Source organism: Gossypium arboreum, chromosome 6 (genome assembly GCF_025698485.1).
Source record: "Gossypium arboreum isolate Shixiya-1 chromosome 6, ASM2569848v2, whole genome shotgun sequence".
Taxonomy (NCBI): domain Eukaryota; kingdom Viridiplantae; phylum Streptophyta; class Magnoliopsida; order Malvales; family Malvaceae; genus Gossypium; species Gossypium arboreum.
Window position 1 is genome coordinate 142,345,556 of NC_069075.1, and position 22,105 is coordinate 142,367,660.

At 29.6% G+C, this 22,105-nt stretch overlaps 2 protein-coding genes across 5 annotated transcripts; both read right to left on the reverse strand.

The window, feature by feature from the left end:
* Positions 1-464: 464 nt before the first annotated feature.
* Positions 465-3,297, reverse strand: LOC108480697 (uncharacterized). The gene is made up of 6 exons (XM_017783774.2): positions 2,785-3,297; positions 1,743-1,869; positions 1,253-1,392; positions 1,107-1,169; positions 958-1,026; positions 465-874 (listed from the first exon to the last, which is right to left on the reverse strand). The coding sequence occupies exons 1-6, from the start codon at positions 2,992-2,994 to the stop codon at positions 803-805; spliced, it is 681 nt and encodes a 226-aa protein (XP_017639263.1). The 5' UTR covers positions 2,995-3,297; the 3' UTR covers positions 465-802.
* Positions 3,298-13,353: 10,056 nt separating this feature from the next.
* LOC108480276 (NAC domain-containing protein 82-like) lies at positions 13,354-21,062 on the reverse strand. 4 transcript variants are annotated; one of them, XM_053030000.1, is made up of 9 exons: positions 20,918-21,060; positions 19,977-20,010; positions 17,552-17,674; positions 17,134-17,180; positions 16,412-16,580; positions 15,895-16,121; positions 15,626-15,805; positions 14,850-15,198; positions 13,354-13,821 (listed from the first exon to the last, which is right to left on the reverse strand). In XM_053030000.1, the coding sequence occupies exons 5-9, from the start codon at positions 16,566-16,568 to the stop codon at positions 13,574-13,576; spliced, it is 1,161 nt and encodes a 386-aa protein (XP_052885960.1). In that variant the 5' UTR covers positions 16,569-16,580; positions 17,134-17,180; positions 17,552-17,674; positions 19,977-20,010; positions 20,918-21,060; the 3' UTR covers positions 13,354-13,573. The 4 variants fall into 4 exon arrangements, with proteins under 4 accessions (XP_052885960.1, XP_052885962.1, XP_052885961.1 ...); XM_053030002.1 differs by having other exon boundaries at positions 15,626-15,781; positions 20,918-21,058; XM_053030001.1 differs by lacking the exon at positions 17,552-17,674 and having other exon boundaries at positions 20,918-21,062.
* Between the last annotated feature and the right edge of the window lie 1,043 nt (positions 21,063-22,105).

Genomic DNA, 22,105 nt, shown 5'->3' on the forward strand with positions numbered 1-22,105 from the left:
ACAAAATAATCTGTTTGCTCCTAAGTCTAATTTAAAGGACTGATTTGCTTATTTTATATAATAAAAAGGACAAAATGTAATTCAACTCTTAACTGTTGTTGAATCTTCTTGTGTTACTCGAGTACTTCTTGTTCTCGTTCATTTATACCGTGTTTTGATTACTGTTACTCATAACCCTCTAAAGTTTTATCAAAAGGGGAAAAAATAAGAAAAGACAAAGGCAGGGCCACAAGTTGATATTGATATCTTAACTACTTAGAAAATTTTATGTTTTGATTAGTTAATTTTAGAAATTCATTGCTCATTTTATTAATTTTTTATTTAAATATGAGTGACCAAAATGTAAAGTTAGACCCTAAGTGTAATTGACCCAAATTAATCCGATTCAAAACCAACCCGACCCTCTGGCCAAGTGTATATAATATATGTATATATATATAATATATAAGAAGTAGACAAAGGAATAATAAATAAGAATATATACAATTCAAGAAATCCACTTCCCCAAGTCAGAGATACATTCAAGCAAAAGCTTTTAGAAAAGAAGCCACAAAGGAGACTTCTTTAGAGGGTCTCTGTAAAACAGGTTTTGGATTATATCTACATTAAACCATTCTACCAAAATGGAACTGAACCTCTCTATTAACTTGAACTCGAATACTAAACCTACTTAATTAAGAACGAGAAGGATAAATGATCCACGAATACATATGTTACAGATATCACTAACGAATGTACCCCCGGGGGGGGGGAAGAGGATATTACGATACTGAGTATCTGTTAGCATTGGATCGTCTGAGGTTCATTTGCAAACGGTCTTCAACCTCTTAGCAGCCTGAACGAATCCCACAATCACCTGCAGCTCATCCATTTGCTATACCGAGAAAAAGTAAATTTTTGTTAGGTAATCCAACATTGTCCCGAAAACCGTTAAATCCCAAAATACAGTTCAATTACCTGTGACATGAAATGCCTTTGAACAATATCGACTAGTTGTTCTTTCGATGGATTGGGAATGGCATCCACCTAGAAAATAGCAAAGAGAAAGGATTCATTATACAAGAGCTAAAAGGCGGTGCCGTTAAAAACAAGAAGGACGGACTTACAAGATTGAAGTGTCGCCAATATCTCCATAAAGCAGCCATCTCTAGTTTGCTGAGGTCAACTTTCTATAGGCAAATATATATATAACTAACATATTTTTGCAAAACCGATAGAAAGCCAAAAACCGAGTTTTATAAATTATATATACCATAGACCCCTGGGGTGTCGAAACAGAACTCTTAGACTGCGAGTCACAGGAAAGAGACCTGCTCGTAGTTTTGTGAGAAGACCCCGTCGATTTATGCGACTTATGTCTTGATCTATGGGACTTTTGAGTGTCATCCGATGCTGGAAATCAAGAGATAAGAGCAAAAAAAAAAAAAAAGGTAAGAATGGTGGGGCCGATAAAAAGAAGATAAAGAAATGAGACAATGGAGCTTTTTGAAAAAATAGTGAAAGTTAAAGGTGAAAGACACAATGGATCCTATGCACCAACCTCAACTACTTTTCACTAGAGAATATTATCATCCAAAAATCACAATGTAAAAAGCATTTTTAAGTGCTAAAATACTGGTTATCTTATATCACAACGTTAAGCATCATTAGACATAGCATAATGCTCGAAAAAAAACATAAAAACAAGTAAATTTAGACTCAAACGACAAAAGGGCATAAAGAGAGGCAAAAAAAAGGCTCACCCAAGTCTGATCCGTTCCATTGCATGTTCCCAAACTCAAGGTCATCATCTTCTTCGTTACCGGTGGGAGCTTCGATTACGCTGAGGGCATTTCGTTGTAGCTTTACTTCAATGCCATTTGTAAGAACCTGGGATTTTATTGATTAGATAAACAAATATCACTAATCACTTTAAGCTATAAAGTAAAATGATTAATATACTAATATGGTCCCATTAACAAATCAATTAAACATCAACATTTGGAAACTACCAAACCAAAATAAGATAGAAAATTGTATGATTATGATAGAAAATTTGGGGCAGATTTTCTTGAAAACTAAGTTAACAAAGGTCAAGTTTAGAAATGATTGCAAGCTAGGTTGCTCGGAAATTCTTTAAGTTTTCGAATGGACCAGATACATTCAGCAATTACACTCAGTATCATGGATTGCAAGTTTGAATGGTTGAAGATAAGCAAATACACACACACACACACACACAAACACACACATATACAGCCCTTGGGAGATTGATATCCAAGCAGAACCAAGATCAGAATTAAGAACATAAAATATGGGGTTCTTAAACATTTACCAAATCAATTCCAACAAGATCTCAATAATACCCTAAACATGCAATTGAAAAATAAAAAGTAATGTAAATATGAAAATAAATTCCTCAAAATTTAATTTAATTTTTTTAAAAAGAGATGAAATAGAAATGCTTTGAAGAAGATTAAAAAGTAAAGCAAACCCCCCAAAAAAAAAATTTAAGATTCATTGTACAAATGCAATGATAACATCATACATTAGCTATAAACACTTCAAAAACACCAGATCCATCGATGCACACTTACATGCAATCAAAATCCCAAATCCAAAACCTCAAAATTCAAGCAGATTTAGATAATAAAAAGCTAAATTTGCAATTCTATTCAAAATAAATCTTATACAACAGGACATGCAAAATTCAAATTCAAATTTGAATTCACATTATAAACCCCCCAAAAAAAAAAACACACCCAAAATCCCCCATTTCCATGAAGAATTCAAAAAAGAATTTACCAGCCAATGCCATCCACCAAGTCCAACAGCTTTCTTAACCACACCTTGAAGACCAACAAGAACCGATTTGGTACGGTTATTCCCAGTGACAACCACTTTAGTGTGACGTGGCAACACCGATAGCTCTTCTTCACTACTATCTCCATAGCTCTGTTGTAACTGAGTGAAACCACCGCCATTGACGACGGAACTCTCCATTGCTTCCATCATAATTTTTTCTCCAACTCACTGAGTCAAATCAAGCGTGTTTTATGGGTCGAAATTACATTGGATCGAAAGATCATGCATTGGTTAATACGTATAAAGTATTTTCGTAAGCAAAAACTAAGAGAAATTAAGGGAATTTATTGGAATTTTGTTGTGTGTGTAAGAAAAAAAAGCTGTCCTTTTGAAAGAGAAATAAGGTGTTTTTTTCCTTAGTGAGAGAAAAAAAAAACCAAATATGTGAGAGAGGGTGTGAATATTGGTACTTGATTATTGGTTGGTTTCATTTTTTTGGCTATTGATCCCGACGACATGAAATTGAACAATAAGAGAACGACACGTAATCGTTTCAGTGTTTTCGTTTGCTTAATCAAGGAAACGAATGGGAGATAAAAGGAATAATTTATAAATTCGTCCCTATAATTTATAAAAAATAAGAAATTAATCTCTTTATTTAATTTGTCAGAATTTGATCCACAGTTGGTCGTATATCTGTATTTTCTGAGTTATTTGAATATGCAAATCATCTTGGAAATTTGAACTCGTTAACTATTCAAGTATTAGTATCCAAATATGAATTCAAATTAAATAATATTATCCCAGATATTCGAATTTGCAAAACCGATGTCAACTTTTCTAATTATTTCTCGGATCTCTAAATATGTAAAATTTAAATTCAAATATGCTAAAATTCTTTTTATTTATATATAAAATCAAATTTATAAGGTGGATTTAGATATTTGAATTTTTATTCATTATTTGAATAATGAAATTCCTTATTTAATTGCATAAAATTGCTTATTTCTACTAAATTTATGCATAAAATATGAGGATCAAATTTTAATAAATTAAAATAAAGGATTTCATTTCTTAATTTTGTAAACTATAAGGATGAAATTCAAAATTAGATAAAAGATGCCGGTTTGTTTGCAGCAGGTTTCCAATACCACTAGCGGTTTGCTTTTTGATTAGATAGCGGTTTTGTCTTTTAAGGGGGTTGACTGTTTGACTTGCTGTAAAAGATCGGAGTTTGTGGGATTCTTGAAACGACGCTATTGCCCCTATTTTCACATTTCAAACATTTGCTTTTTTTTAGTTAAATTGGTTATCAGTCTCTATACTATACATAAGTTACGAATTTAGTCCTTACAATTTAATTTGGTTATTTTTAATTTTTGTGCTTTTTGAATTTTAAAATTTCAGTCTCAAACAAATAATAATTGTTAAATTATTAAATTATGTTATTTCTAAAATCTGATTCCACAAACATTTTATCGCATGTTAATGTTATATTAGCTTGTTATTTTCATATATTTCTCATAAAAAAAGAGAGTCAAATAATAGATTTAAAAGGCTGTTATTTGCGTCAAAATTAAAATTTCAAAATTTAAAATGATCCAATTGGAGAGCATAGACTAAATCTATAACTTTATACTTAGTACATAAATAATAGCAAAATTTAACTAAATAGATTTAACTGCTATCGTTTCGGTCGGGGACGAAGGTAGAAAAAATTAGGAGAGTCATAATTGATTTATGAACTGTTGAATGGTCAAAAGGAAATTTTATCATTACACTACTTTATAATTGGTTAAAATATGCCTTAGGTCCTTTTGCTCTTTGCAAATTTAGAACTTAGTCCCTATACTTTTATTTTTAAGAATCTAATCCTCTACTTTTCAGATTTCAAAATTCAAGTCCAATTATTAACACAGTTATTTTTTTATTAAATTTGTTAGGTGTGACAATTTGGAATAAAAAAATACTCATTTGGTAGCAATGAAATTAAAAATGACATTATAATGAACTTGAATTTAATAAAAAATTTTAACATTTTTAACAATTAGACCTAAATTTTGAAATTTGAAAAGTAGAGGATTAAATTCATAAAAAGTATAAAGACTAAATTACAAATTCTGAATAATACATAAACATATAATTTTTTTTGTTTTATAATTTTTAAAGAAATCTTTAAAACAAATTATCTTTAGTTTTTTTATCTTTCTTTCATTCTCTTCTCTTAGTGTTCAAACAAAATGTTAAGTAATGCATTAAAGCACATTTAATGAAAAATGTGAATAATTTTGTAGAAATTAAAGAAGCTAGCAATAGCATGAAACATTATTAAAGTAAAACTATGACAGATTGTATTATTGCTTGATTTAAAAAATTTTAATTTTAATTTTATTGATCAAAAATGCTTCAAACCCTTGCATTATTGGTATATTTGAAATTTAGTATCACTATTTTTATTTTAATCAATTTAATCCTTTTTATTTTTAAAGTTAAAAATACAAATCAAATTATTATGTTCGTTATCAAATTATTCATGTTTTTAAATGAGTTTTTATTATTATTTTAAACTATTACATTTGTGAATTTAATGAAATAATTTTGATGATGTAAACAATTGAATTTGATTTTTTTTTCTTTGGTGAATTACAAGAACATGGTAAAGCCCGAATCAAAAAATGCGACTAGCATGACTCGAATCTAGACCATACTTGGAACAATGAACACCTTGACCATTAGATCATCATGCGGGGTTCAATTGAATTTGAATTTTGAAATGTGAAAAGTAGAATAAATAAATATATGGAAATAAAATAAAGGCATAATGACAAATAAAGCTCTTAACATTTACATTTTTGTCAATTTTGTTATTATTCATTTTTTTGAGCTAAAATCGATCCTCAACCTTTTTAAAAAATGTCAAAGTTGACCATAAACATTTTTAAAAGAATCGAGTTGTTTTTTTAAAGGGAATACAGACTAAAATGTTAAACTTTTAAAATGAAAGCTCGTATGGCAGTCCAACATGTACTTTATGCTATGTTTTTTTTTTTATTTCATGAACTTTTTATATATTTTTTAATTCTATAAATTTTAAATTTTTTGTTGACGTGTAGGGATAAATCCAAAGGGGCAGGTAAGGGCTCTGCCCCTACCCCAAAATAGTAAAATATTATTCTAGTCACTTTAAGTTTTTGAAGTTATAAACCATTTTAATGATAAAAATATACTATTGCCCTTAAAGATGAAAAAAAAATCCCTTTAAAATTCTAAAATAACACGTATATATAGAGATAAAATTGCACTTTGAACCCTTTAAAATTTTATAATTTAATTTTTGGCCTCCCAGAGATAAGCTTTTGGCTTTGTCCTATTGACGTAGTATATAGGACAAATAGTGTCATGTTAACATGAAGTGTCGTGTAGGTTGTCATGCCAATATTGTTAAAAAAACGTAATGTTTTAGTCAACGTTTTCATTAAAAAAAGTAAATTGACTTTTTTTGGAAGGTTGGAGGCCAAATTTAGCTTTAAAAAAATGAATGGGAGTCAATTTGACAAAATATGTAAACGTTAAAGGCTAAATTTATTATTATGCCTAAAATAAAAAGGACTAAACTTTAAATGTACAAAAAAACAGAGACTTAAAAGCAAAAATTGACCAATTTAATTCATGTCGGTTCGTTCGGTAAATTGACTATACATGTAACGACAAGAGAGAAACGTAACGGAAAGCGGGAGTTCACAACGGAGGCCGGTCCCACTTCCCGTGGAAGGCGCTACCTGCCGTCAGCGTTTGTCTTTGTTGGGGCATGGGATAAGAATAATAATGATGTGATTAATCATTTTTAGGGTCAATTTCATTATATAGCCCCGAAGCATCATTCAAATTCTAAATTGATCTCAAAACTTAAAAAAATATTTTAATTAAGTTTTTAAAGTATAAATATCGTATAGATAGAAGCACACGAACTAAATAACCCAAATTTAGGATCCATACATGATATGATTGAAGCCGGGATAAATCTAAATAGAATCCATGTATGATTTCCACAAGGTGGGAGTCAAATATAGGCCATTAAAGTCTCATGGTCTTGATATTGCCAATACCACCATGGCATCATTGGTTCTGTGTTTTAAGCATGGTCGACATTAAATTTGAGCTAATATTTAACGCCTAAATGAATAATATAATATTCAATTAAAATATTTGGAAATTTATAATTAATTTAAAATATGAGTCATAATCGGAGGATATTTATTACAATTAATCCAAAGTTTCAATATATTTAAGATATTTGTATTATATGTATATTATTTTTTATTAAAAAATGCTAGTTTGAATAAACCTTTCTTCTTTCACTTTATTTCCCGCCACAATGGGTGGATCACATCCGTCCATTCCACATGAGACGTGGGACTCTAGCTACCGTCAATCCATTTTCGCCTATGATTTTTTTATCATTATAATATTGAAGAATGGGAAAGGAGATGCTGATGATTACACTTTGTTTAATGGTGTTATTCATATATATTTAAGAAAAGTATTAAATTTGATTATGATTTTCAAGTTTAGGTATCAATCGGGTCAAATTAAAAGTTTAGGTATCGAGTAAGTACAAATTATTAAGTTCAATATCTTCGTATATATTAATCCTGAAAAATTTTGTGTTTAAACACTAGAGATGACATATTTAAGAATTGCAACTCATGTTTACGTAGTATATGGACAAATTTATATATGACATTTTAAAAAATAGACCGAATTGTTAATATTTTAGGTAATTTTTAAAAAACCCATTTAAAATCTAATTACGTGTGTTTATATTTAAACTAACACTTAATACCAGAGCTAGTGACTAAATTGACGAAAAAAACATAATTTATATTATATTGGTACTTTGAATATTCAATTATAATATTACTAGTAAGGCCTTAGCATTGATAGTTAAGGCTTAAACACCCAGGTTTGAGTTTCATCATGAACAAATGTCATGTATGAACTTTGTTGGTAAAAAACCTCCTTAGTCCCTTTCAATTTCGATATTAAGCAAATTAGTCACTCTAAAAGAAAATGAAAGCTATTTAATCCATATTAATCTCGAAAGTGAGCAAATAAAGACAATTAATCATGACATTAATGTTTTTCCTCAACTATAAATAATTTGTAATGGTATAATAACAAATTTAGCCATTGATATTTATATGTTTTGTGTCAATGTTGACAGAATGCGTAAATGTTGCATGTTAAATTCATTAAATCAAGACCAATTTGATAGAATGTATAAATGTTAAGGGCCAAATTTATTATTATACCAATAAAAAAACATGTACAATTGACGAAAAATCATTAATCTTGCGATTAATTGTCTTTAGTTGCTTGCTTTTGAAATTGATAGAGAGTAAATTGCTCTGGTTTTTTTAGAAGGAAATCAATTTGCTCAATATCAGAATTAAGAAAAAAACAAAGAGGTCTTTTTATCAAATTTACCCAATTATCTTATCGGTTTATTGTGTTTTGAACAGATTTGATTTTGCATTTTTAGAATCTGGTCCGAGGAGATGTCTTACGAAATTAACCCATTATTATTATATGCCCTCGAGCATTTATGAGAGCCGTTGATTAATTGGATAAGAAATTGATTGTATGGATTTGATCCGACAGTGATTATTATAAGCATGGGAGCACCGAATTGTTCGAATAAGTGAAGAATAAATAAAAAAATATTAAATTAAAGGGTCAACTACAAAAATAGTCACTTTTGTTTGCCTTCGATTACATTTTAGTCACTTATGTTTGACATGTTACGTTTTAATCACTTACGCTATCGTTTTGTTACGAAGTGGTCACTCTACCATTAAGCTTTGTTACCTCCTTAACAACGGTCATAGTGGCAGTCCAAATGGGTTTTAAATGCCAACTTGGCTGTCCTACATGGCAATTTGAATTAAATTTATTTAATTAAAAACCTATTTTCATCCCTGCAACTGGATATCCAAGTTGACTGTCGCTAGGGAGGTAACGAGGTTTAACGGTAGAGTGACTACTTCGTAGTAAAACGATAACGTAAGTGACTAAAATATAACATTTCAAACAAAAGTGACTAAAATGTAATATAGGGCAAATAAAAGTAACTATTTTTATAGTTTAACCTAAATTTAATTAAATTAATAGTGACCTAATAATAATGGAGTTTAATCAAACAAAGCTAAAGGCTTTTTTTTTTTTTTTTTTGGCGGGAGAGATTAGCAGTGGCATAATCTTTTTGACTAAACACAAATTTTGTAGTACAGTGGTATGGCTATGTGCGGGCAAAGGACTTTTTTTGCCTCTTTTTTTTTTTTTTTTGTCTTCATTTTTAGTGCATGTAGAAAAGATGGTGAGTTTTCATCAGGGTTGTTTGAATTGGATTGGATCGAGATATCGGTTTGAAGAATTGCTGGGAATCAATTAATTTGAAAATTGGTATGAACTAAACAAAAACTGATTGAACCACGCGATTGAATCCGATGTTTAATATTTTTATTTTTATAATTTATTTAATTGAACCAGATAAACTAGTTGGATTGACGAATTAGTGGCTTAACCAATTTGACCATCAATTTAATTTTGAAAATCTTAATTTTTATGAAGCATAAGTAACCAAAAAAAAATACAAGAAACGACTGGTATTGATCATTAGGACTTGTAATAGTTAATAGTTCAAATAGTTATCAAATTTATCAAAAAAACTCTTTTTTCTCTTCTCTTTTCAAACCTTAAGTCTCCTTCAACAAATAGTGTGACCGACCTCGTGCCGGTTGTTGCCGATCTTTGTCCGCTTTCCTTTCTATTTTTGTTATCTTCTCTTTTCCTTCTTCCATATTATAAAACACATATTAATAGTTTAGGTATTATATCGGACTTTTTTAAATTACATATATCACATTGGACAATTTACAAAAATACAAGTACCATAATAAAACAAAGAGTTAATTTCATCAAACACCCAAACTATTAGCCTTATTCTAAATTAGTCCCTAAACTTCAAATCAATCTAATTACATCCCCAAACTATTGAGGCTATATCAATTAGGTCCTTCCATTACTAGAACCGCTAATTTAATCATTAAATGACATGTCAAATATTATTTATCATAATTTAAAATGAAAATTGTAAGAAAAAAAAGAGTATTGTAAAATGAATGCTTTAAAAATATTAGTGTTGAGGTTTTCAAATTTTTACTAATGCTTTATTATTCACTTTTTTTTCCAATTTTACTTTTTTTTACTTTTAAAAGTTATACGACAACATTCTATTTTTAATTTTTCATTTTAAATTTAGCTACATAATATTTGACATGTCATTTAACAGTTAAATCAACAGCTTTAATGATGAAATAACCTGATTGATATAACATTTATAATTTGGGGATTCAAATAGAACATTTTAAAGTTTAGGAACCAATATAAAACGACGGCCATACTTCAGGGATGTATGTTGAAATTAACTCCAAAGCACATGTTGATAGTCTATGTACCACATTGAACATTCTATAAAAATACAGATATCAAACGTGATATTATCTCACGTTTAATATGAATGAATGCGGAGAGCAAAGCAAAATGTGAAATGGAAGCAAAAGCGCAAATGACAAGGCATGCTAGGAAAAGCAGACAGGACATTGGGGCTCCACACTGTGTAACTACTACAACACTACTCTGCCCACTAACCCAGATTATTTTCATGTGGATCATCTCTTTCTTTTATGCTTTAATCGGATTTTTTATACAAGTAAGCGATTACATTACAATAATAAAATGAAAAGAGGTTTATAAATATAGAGATTGAATCTTAAATTTTATCACAATCAATTTGAAATCCATACAATTTTGTCATCGAGCCAGTGTCATGATTGACCTTAAATTAGAGTTCTATTTTTATATAGGTTGGGATTAATTTGGATCAACTCAATTTAGGCCATAAATTTTTTGAATCATTTTAATTAATATCGACTTGGGGTTATTTATTGGGTTAAATTATTATTTGACGCCTGAATTTTTTATTATTATCTAAGTTAAGTCTTAAACTTGACAATTATTCTCACGTTGGGGCTTGAACTAGGTATTCGTTCCCAAATCGAGGCTTACACTTTTCTGTCTAAATTAGTTCCTGAACTTGACAATTATTTCTATATTAAGCCCTAAACTTTAAGATTTTGAAGGAAATATCAAAGATTATTTTGGAAAAAAATTTAAGCCTCAACATAGAAATAATTGCAAAGTTCAGGTTCTAATTTGGATAAAAAAAATTTAGATCCCGAAATAAGAATAGTTACCAAGTTCATTTATTCGGATCATTTCAAGTTGTTCCTGAACTTTAAGATTTTGAAGGAAATATCAAAGATTAATTTGAAAAAAATTCAAACCTCAATGTAAAAATAATTACAAAGTTCTGGGTTTGACTTTGATAAAAAAATTCAAATCTCAGTGTAAAAATAATTTCCAAATTCATTTATTCTAATCATTTCAAGTGGTTATATTTTTTTTCATTATTTTAAATTTGAATAATTTAAGATTTGAATAAATATGATTTGAAATTGGTGGAACTGAACTCGCAAATTAAGTCAAAATTGAGGGATATAAACGGGAATAGGTATTTGATATTTGTTGAGATTTAGAGGTATAAAATTCAGAATAATTTTGGCAGGTGGACCCAACATGGACGTGGATTGAGGGAGCATTTAGTTTTAAACTTTACGATTATTAAGGAAAAATTGAGAACGCAGACATGTGGTCGTAGTAGATAAAATGAGCTTCGCCTTCGCTAGTATTTTCTTGTCGGTAGGCTGTTGTTTATTGGGGATTTTTATTTTGGGTAAGCTTTGAAAACATAATAGCTAGCTTTAGTAGGCGCAAAGATTTTTTTTAATTAAAGCGGTTGTTGGGTATTGAGGGTTTTTAAAATAAAAATAAAATTTATTCTTTAATATATATTTTAATTAATTTTATCTTTATTTTGTTTTTGAATTAAATTTGATGTTAATTTTTTAAAATAAAATATTAACGATGTTATATATCACGTCAATAAATATTTTAAAAGTTACAAAAATATTTAAAAATAAAATAAAATTAAAAAGTTCTAATAAAATATTATAAAATACACGTAAATTATCATGCTCGAAAATTTAATGTTTTAATCAATATTTTTGTTAAAAACAACAATTAGACTTTTTTTTTAAGTTTGATGGTCAAATATAATTCTTTTTAAAATCTCGATGATCAAATTTAACTAAAAAAATAATAATTTAAATTGATAAAAGATGTAAATATTTAAGGTTATATTTATTATTATGCCTTTTCTTTAATTAAAGATTATGACACATTTATAATTTAGAAGAAAAAATTATGTAATAAATTTATAAAAGGTTAATATAAAAATTAAATATGATTTTTGTTAAGATAGTGAAAATAATGTTATCTCGAGTTTAAATATTATCATCTTCTTCGTGACTATGTATTATTACACACATATTAAAATATAAAAGATAAATATTTTCAAACTAATATTTTATATTACTATAAGGTATAACCTTTAATCCTTAAAATGAAAGATATTACGTATTTAAATATGTTTAAACCTGTATCTTTTAGATCATTACAATAGTCAATGAGGTATTGGCTCAATTATTAAAGACAAAGGCCAAAGGTCTTCAATACCCAAGTTCAAAACTTACCATGCACACTTATATACATAGATTTTCGAGTCCAATCATGTGCGGTTATCATGCGTGGATTTCAACATCAACGAATGTTGATTATGAAGTGAATTATATGATTATTAGGAAAAATTAAATTTTAACTCATATCGATTTTAAATTTAAGTTCTTTTAAGTTCAAAATATTCAAATTTGAGGTTCAAAATTTTCAAGTTAAACCATTACGAATTGAAATTATTTTGAATTTGATCACTTTAAATTCAAATTATTTTATGTTCAAATTGTTCTGAGTTTAAATTAAATGAATTCAAGTTATTTTTTTATAAAATCAAATTGAGTAGGATTTGTATTTAAACTAGTGGATTAATTTTCAAATTCGAATCATAATTGAGACTCCAACTGAGGACCTATCTTAGTTGACATCAAAACTATGGCAAGCTCTTGGAGATTGCATATTAGTTCAACTTATTTCTTAAATGATACAATTTCACTATACTAATATTTAGTAACACATTAAAAAATCAATTACAATTAGAATACATTTTACAAACATTAAATTGAATAATTAACTTATAAATTAGCTCATCAAAATAAATCTAAACTTAACCCACATATGATGATATTTAAATTCAAAGATCTTCTATTTAACATGTCAAAATCTCAATCGAGTCAATTTAGGAATGCTGAGAACCTCAACTGGCTGAGTGGTACTAACTACTAAGTGTTTATTCTAACATTCACTTTAGGGGTTCAAATTACCGAGGCAGTCCGATCTGTGATGTCTGAGTTAACAGTAATTCACTCCAACTAGGTTTATGAGAGTAAACTGTAAATATATAAAATCTAGTGGTCTCTAGAAAATGTAATAAGATAATTGAAGACGGGGACCAATGCTAAGTTTCATTCATTTTTGTTTAGGCCCTGATATTGAATAAGGCTTTAACACATAACAGTAAAAATCTACACACTGAATATGATAATAGTGCAATAATTCGCTTAGCTTGTTAAGAGCTAGGTGAGAGTTATAATTTAATCTACACTTTGTGATACTCATAATTTGGATATCTTACAAAAAAAGCACATACCTCTGAGATCTAAAATGGCATAAAGCATAAGTACTTCTTTCGAAGCTCTTTCATTCTACCCAAAGCATCTCTCTTCCTTCTACTAGATTTCGGTTTAACAGATGATGATGATGATGATGATGATGGACCTTCATCCCTTTGGTTCCCCGTAGCATGCTTTGAGATCTCATTGTTATTAGCTGAATTAGGTACAGAGCTAGTGGTTTTTAACAATTCATTACTAGACGAATCATTGCCTTCAATACTAACAACAGATACTGCAAGAAACCAATAACGTATACACAAGTTAACTGACCAGCTTCAAATGGTCTGAAAAAGCAATTCGAAATTACTTGAACAAATAACTCGAAATGATTCAAAGTTTGAAGTGACTAAAAACCCGAAATGATCTCGACTTGTAATGACAACAATCTGTAATTTTTTATAACTCAAATTGATGGTAACATCTAAGATGAGATCTTATTATAATGGGATCTTGTGAGATCCTTTTTAAATCAACGACTGTGGTTATAAGACAGAACTAAGAAAACTGTAGCCGTTTGATCAAGTCCCGTCAAAAAATAGAAAATTGTGTTAGCAAAAGTTGTTTTTCTTTGGAAATCAACGTTGAAACTGGTTGAATTGGTTAGAAGATAAACTCACATTTCCCAATCCCAATGCAAATTGTACTTGGAATGATCAACACTGGATTGATTTTCTTTTTCTATCTTTCTATTTTAACCGTTGATTTAAAAGGATTCTATTGTATCAGAGGCGAGGATAGTGCAGGGAGTTGCCTTGCCTCCCCAAGGTAAATTTGTTATAGAAGCCCTTTAAATTTTGTCAAATCGTAAGTTTGTATAATGAAAAAATTATACTTTGACCTCCAAAAGTTTATTATTCATTTTTGGCCCCCTAAAGTAATTTTCTGGCTTTGCCCTTATATGGGATCCCAGTATAATGGGATCTTTAAATAAATACCACCCAAATCAATAGAAGATTAACTGACCAAAAATAAAATTTAAGGGTCTATTTATTAGTCTTAACTAGGCAATTTAAGGGGTCTCTATACGATCATACAAAATAAAATTTGAAGGATCTAAAGAAATAATTCCTTTTATACCATCGAAACCTTTGCCCTCCCCTAGTAGTTTTCATGCATGGCTATATCATGATACCATATCTCACCAGATAAAGGCATATAATAGGACATAAAATGGCATGCTAGGATTAGTAAATATTTTCTACGGAACTAAACTATGAATATGGATAAAAGAAATGAAAGAAGTCAGAAAAGTTGACATACCTAAAGTAGCCGGAACCAAAACCACCTCGTCCAACCTGTTGGATGCAGAGACATCAAGCTTTTTGCCTATGTCATTCTGTTCCAAAACTAGGTCTTGATCTAGATCTTGTAAGAAAGCCATTGAGTCAAAACATTCATCTGACGACATGCTCGGAGCGCTTGAATTACCGGAACTCGAAGAAGATACATGGTTGATGAGATCGTTCATTTCCAGAAAGTCACCACGTGAAAAAGAATCAATATGAGCTTCTGTGAAACAATCCATTTCAACATCATTTTCATCTTGATGCTCTGGAACGGGAATTGTCCCTGCAACAGCCAATCCTTCTTTCTCATCATGCTTGTTCACCTACAAGTAATGGCTACACCTCAAATAGACAAACAGAACAGCAACAGAACTTAATTATTCAAAGATGTTGACGAGATGCATTTAGTTGTCTAGTGGTATCTAATCGATCTTAGATGACATCCTAAGACTCAAACTATTCGATTTTTAGTTTCTGAAAGTAATTCGGTCCAGTTTTTTTAACCTTAACACAAAAATTTACATTGTAATCAAACACGGTTGAACTTCAGCCAGACTATGAACAATTCACAACTTAAGAAGCTATAAATAATTCATGTCTTAGGGGCACCTTCATGATGTTTTTGGTGATTTTGATATATTCAACGTTAAAGCAAAATGTCCAAATTGATAGTTTGGTGGAATAAGCCGTCAACTTGAAAGACTTGTGTAAACTGACCAAAGAAAAGTAAGTGTGCAGACAATGAGATACCTGACGGTTGCTCGAGGAACCTATTCCTGTACTGCAGTTAGCATCCAGAATAGGAGGTTGTGGTAAATGATTTTCAGTGCCAATACGAGCACTAGACACTTTCTGCTGCATTTCATCACTTGGAACAAGAAAAACTCTACACATAGAGATGGTTTCCTGCATATTATCCAACCAGACCGGCTAATGACTGGCAGGTTGAGTTGATAACTGAAATAGGACAAATGTATTAAACTTTAAGCTTGTAGGACATTCTGTTTTAGTAAAAGTACCTTGTTTGCATTTTCGTCGCACAATCTCTTCTGAGTTGTGCTGAAAACTTGCATTACCCAGTTAGTTTTATGTTCATGAGGGACTTGATCCTTGTCGTACACAAAAGTGGTTCTCCAACCGATAATATCAGAGTTTGAGAAGACTTCACGGGCCTGCTCTTTGACCTTCCAGAGGCCATGTTCCATATCAGTCTTATCATTTGAGCTAATCAAAAACCAAATACCATCTGCATACAGTAATTAAGTAAGATCAGAGATTGATCCTCTTGCATCATAGTTGGCATGCATGAGGATATGTTTAATGCATAACACATATATTGAACATACATCTACAAGTGGCAGACAAAGTGATAGTCCACTGATGGCATAATAGAAACAAAACCTTATTCATTTTCCGAAAGAGACATTAATTGAAACAAAGGGTCAGAAAGAGAAATGCTTATTTGTTCCTAATGATGCAATTTGTTAGATTATAGCAAATTTATTGGTAAGTTATGGCAAAAACAATGGTCCTTACCTGGTAAGTATTGGGGCTCGACGCTGTAAGGATTTACTTCGATAACATTGCACGGTAGAGGAGAACCACTAGTCAATTTGTCGAGACCGATAAAGAGCTCTTCATTGGTGCTGGTGATAGCAATACACGCAGATAGGGAAGCTGCTGAAGCGATCATGATGATCTGATTCTGATTTCAGACAAAATAAAAAACACATCACCAAGGAGTTTATAGCCTATGGGGTGCAACTATAAAAAGGAAGGCTTTTGAAGCTAGTGGATATCAAAGCTTGTACTACTAATCAACATTAAACTGAAAATTCGCAAAAAGGACTAGTAGATGATACATTATATGCACATATAAAATCATGTAGAATCCTTCAAAGCTATCCATTTTGTTGATTGATAATAAACATCTCTGAATAGACCAAGACCAAGCAACCAATTAAATTATTTTTTCTTTTAACTCACAAGGGCGCAATGGAACACCAAAATTTATCCAGATAATATTGACAAAGAAAAAGATAAAAATGGACTAATTATTTTAAGGCAAAACTTTTAGATTTAATCAATATATCTTAATCATGGGGAGCTTCTTTCTTCCCCCGTTTGATATATTCTGATTCAGATAGAATTATTTCTCAAAAATAATGAGGGGAAATTTTTTTTCAGCATAAACACAATCAAACAATTGCACATATATAACTCTTTATTAAGGAGGGGAACCAAGGACATAAACTTACCTCACTGTATGAAGGAGTTGGGCGGCTGGATGCCTGCGTTCAATCAGCTAAAAGAAAAATCAAAGGAACAAAATTGATCAGCTGCAAGCTATGATTGATTACTTTGTTTGGTTTTTCAACAAAGTGAAGGGGGAGGGGGGAGAAAAAAAAGATCAGTATATTTTAGCTTCCGAGTTCCATAACTCAGCGACTTTGGTTGACTTAACGTACACTACTGAAAAAAAGAACACCCAGAACATATTGAAAAGAAAAGTCTTCCACTTTCTTTTCTTTTCCTTCCTTTTCTGACCAACCAAACAGAGCTAACTCATTTTTATCATTTCAGCTGATTTTACATGTACAAATTATATATTCAGTTGAAACACTGATCAGTGATCAATAATGAAGAAAGGAGAAGAAAATTGGAAAATCCTTATACCAGCTTCTAAGACAAGCAACAGGAAGAGAGAGTTGAGAGCCGGCCCGCTTGGCTTTGTTTCCTTAATCACCCACTCTCTTCTAATAGTGCTACTATCCACCCACCATCCAACGATGTTAAATCCTTCAATTTTTACAAGCAAAAACCAGAACAAACCCCTAGTTAAGCATTAAGCAACAACATGCCAGCACGTGGGAAGTTCTTGTTGGATGAAACTAACCATGGGTTTATCCTAGTTGGCTTTATGGTTTTACTTGTGTCTGTTTTTCAAAGGGAAAAAGGAATTGACAACATTATTTCACCCAGAAAGTGAGATTAAGGGTCATTAAAGTGTTTACAAAAGACCAAGTCCTTAGTCTTGAAAAATTCTAGAATAGTCCACTAGGTTCTAACTCTACTTCAAAAGGTTAAATTTCATGTTTTGTGAATTTGATTGGATTAATTTTCATATCTACGTGTATCGATGGCTCATCCTACAAAAGATTCTTTGCCCCGTATGAAGACAATTATTATTATTGATAAATATATAAGACAATTATTATTTAACGAATGATAACAATAAAGTACATCTTTAATTAAAAAACAATAAAGTACATCTTTACGTCTTTTACCACATCTAAATAAATAATTTTTATAATGAATAAATAATTATTTTTAATTCACATCAAAAAATACTTAATTTTAATTTATACTTAGATAACCTTAGAATATAGATTAATTTTTGAATTTTTCTTTAGTTTTATGGTATATATTTAAAGATGCATTTTCTTTTTAAAATGTAATGTATTTTATAATTACATTTAATACTTATTTTATCAAATTTTATTCTTCAAATCTCAAATTTTAACTTAATTGTTTCATATAATCATTTTTAAATAATATTGATTATTATGCTTGAAACTCAACTTAAATTTTATAACCCCAATAGAATAAAAATTATGCCTTTGTTTAAATGTATTGAATTTTATGATTAAGACTTAAGAGTTCAATCATAAAAGCGTACCTCATAAGGCATCCAAATGAAAATTTGGTTATTGATTCCAAAAAAGTAGTTCTTTGATTGTTTGGGATCGCTAATTATATAGTAAGATCCTTTTTTAAAATTTAATTAAATAGTAAGATCTTATTTCTGTTCACATTCATATTTGGACCGACAAGTTTAGTATAATATAAGTGGTTGGAATGTTACAATATAATCAACGTTGGGGAAACAGTCATGTATTTTATTTTATTTTAAAATATAAATGAAAAAACCTGATTTTTTAAATCAAAATTAAAAAACTCCGAGGTCAAAGAGTGTAATAGTAAACGGATTTTGGTGCCATAAGCATTGGGAAGGATTTCCGGATTCCAAAATTCTGATTTGGTTAAGGACATCCAACCCACAACCAATGGCAACTACATCAAGAATAATAAAAGTTTTATTACGACAGAGAAATTTTACTAATTATAAATAAAATATTAAAAGATAAATTATAAATTAATTCTGGTTTGGTCTAATATGTAATTGTAGATATGAAACTTTGATTTAATTTAATTCCTCAAATTATTAACACAATTATTATATAGCATCATTTTATATTTATATATTACATACACATACACATATATTTATATTTATCTAATATAAAATAAATTGATGTATTGTTTTAAATGTACATGATTGAATCAAAATAAAATTTCACTTGTATAATTGCATATTGAAACAATCTTTATGTATAATTTTGAGATTTGTCCTAAAATTTAAGCTTATCAAATTCTAAAGGTTTATAAAATCGATCCTTAAACTATCATTTTTCATTTACGTACCTAAAAGTTTTTTTATCAAAAGTATAAAAAACCATTTAATTTTGGTTTAATTATACATATTTAAAGGAATAAATACATCAATATATTTCCATATTAAATATATATAATTTTTGTATTGCTATATGTATACTTAAAATGATGCTATATCGATAATTATATTAGTAATTTGTGAAAATTAAATTAAATTAAAATTTCATGTATAAAATTATACAAAATCAAAGTTCATATATAGTATTGCACAATAAACTAAAGTTCATATGTAGTTTTTACATTTATCACACTAAAATAAGGCCGAATTAATAGTTTAGATATTAGATACCAGTTTTTTTTTTAATGTTAGGTACTTAACTAAAAAATAAATATTTTTGAGGACCAATTTTGTATTTAAGCCAATTCTAAATAACAACCGTCTTTTGCGCGAGGGCAGATACCAACCAAGGAGAGTTGCGGGTGTCACCGTAACCAAAATTAACACTTTTGAAAGAGAGGATCCAAACAGGAAAAATAAAATGAAAAAAAAAAAAACTAAAGCTGGTTGCGTCAACAACGAAATTCGAAAACGAAAACAAAGAGCAAAACAGAGCTGAATTTCAAGAGCTTAATTAAATATTATTACCTTGAAGAAAAGCCTGCTTTTTCCAGCATTCAATCTGTTTGGCAAAAACCCAAAAAAATCGAAAATCAAGTTAAAAGGAAAGCACAAATCTCGTCTTGTTTCCAAGAAAAGCATGAAACGATAAATCAAATATAACAAGCTCAAAGAAGAACAGATTACAAAACTATTTCTAATCCAAGATCATGGCAGATTAGCTTAAATTAATTTGCATGACCGAAAAAGAAAACCTTAAACACAGGTAAAAGAAATAACAATTTGCTCACGTTTTCCGATCAGTCATTCATTTAAAAAAAAGAAAGAAAAACTAAAGCTGGTTTCGTCAAAGACGAACACAAAGAGAAAAATGCATGAAACGATAAATCAAACATAACAGGCTCAAAGAAGAACAGAAAGCTATTTCTAATCTAAGAACATGACGGATTAGTTTAAATTTTTTTGCATCACCGGAAAGAAAACGCAAAAACAAAGGTAAACGAAACAACAAATTCTTCACGTTTCTTATAATCCGATCAGTCATTTACTTGAAAAAAAAAAAAAAACTAAAGCTGGTTTCGTCAATGACGAACTTCAAAAACGAAAACAAATAAGAATCACAGAGCAGAATTTGGAGAGCTTAACTAAGCATTATCTTGAAGAAATGCATGAAAGGATAAATAAAATATAACAGACTCAAAGAAGAACATAGAACTAATTCTAATCTAAGATCATGACGGATTAGCTTAAATTTATTTGCATCACTGAAAAAAAACTCCAAAAAAAAGGTAAATGAAACAACAATTTGCTCACGTTTTTCATCATCGATCGGTCATTTACTTGAAAAAAAAAGAAAGAAAGAAGAATCACAATATATTTACGAATCAAAATAGTGTGTTCAACAAATTAAAGTAAGATTTATAATCAGATGAAATAAACAAAAGGAAGAAGAAGAGGGAATCTCTAACCTTGAAACAACAGGAGAAAGAAGAGATTGACTCAGTGAATCTGAGAATTCGCTTGATCTACGACATGAGGAAACAGTGGAGCTTTGGGAGTTAATTTATAGATGAGGGGCTCTGCTTTTAACCGTAAATTAACCATGGTTACTAGTTACCCCGCCCACAGTTGACAAGGATGATCGTCATCATTTTTATATAAAAGGAAAAATTAAGCGGGAGATGTGACGTGGCTGTCGGTCGTTGGCCCTGCTCATGCAAGCCTCAAGAGAAGAAGAGGGATTTTTACTGAAAAAAAAGGGACATAGCAACATTTAGTCCCTAACTTTGGTAATATTTTTAACTTGGTCCCTAAACTTTTTTTCCACATTAGTCTTGAAACTTGGAAAAATTTCTCAATTTAGTACTTGAACTTAGATTTCATTAAGGTATGATAATGTGGCATTTTGATATTGCATTACATCATTACTTGGAAATGATTAAAATTTTATATAAAATCTAATATCAAAAAATATTAAAAAGAATTTTTTTTTTTTAAAAATTCAAGGATGATGTGGCACAATTTTAAAGTGTCTCTGAAACTTCACAAAATTTGAAAATTTGATCATGAAATTAGATTCAATTAAGTTCTAATGATGTAACATTTTAAAATTGTATCAAATAATTATTTGATAATTTTAAAAGTTTTATATAAAATCTAAAAGTACATAAAATTTTAAAAAATTTAAAGATTAAGTGATGATATGGCGCAATATAAAAGCACCACATCAAAAACCCTTAACAAAATTTAAGTTCAAAATTCAAATTGAGAAATTGGTTAATGTGGACTAAAAAGATTCAATGACTAATGTGAGAAAACTATCAATTTCAAGGACTGAATGATACTTTATCCCAACAAATTCCAATAGCTTAGGCCATCAATTTCCTCGAAGCTTCCTTCTTCGTTAAATGTCTTTTTGACTTCGTCAATCTCCAATTTTACCTGATTGAGCTGACTTTAATGAGCACATGTATCTATAACCTACACCTCACTAACTAAACTATTAATAAATTTATATTTTAGTCACTCAATTTAAAAAAAATACAAAATAGTCACTTAATTATCCAAAGGTTTTAATTTAAATTCACATGCTATTAAAATCATTATTGTATGGTATTCAATATTCGCATCATCTACACCAACTGAAAGCTCTCATT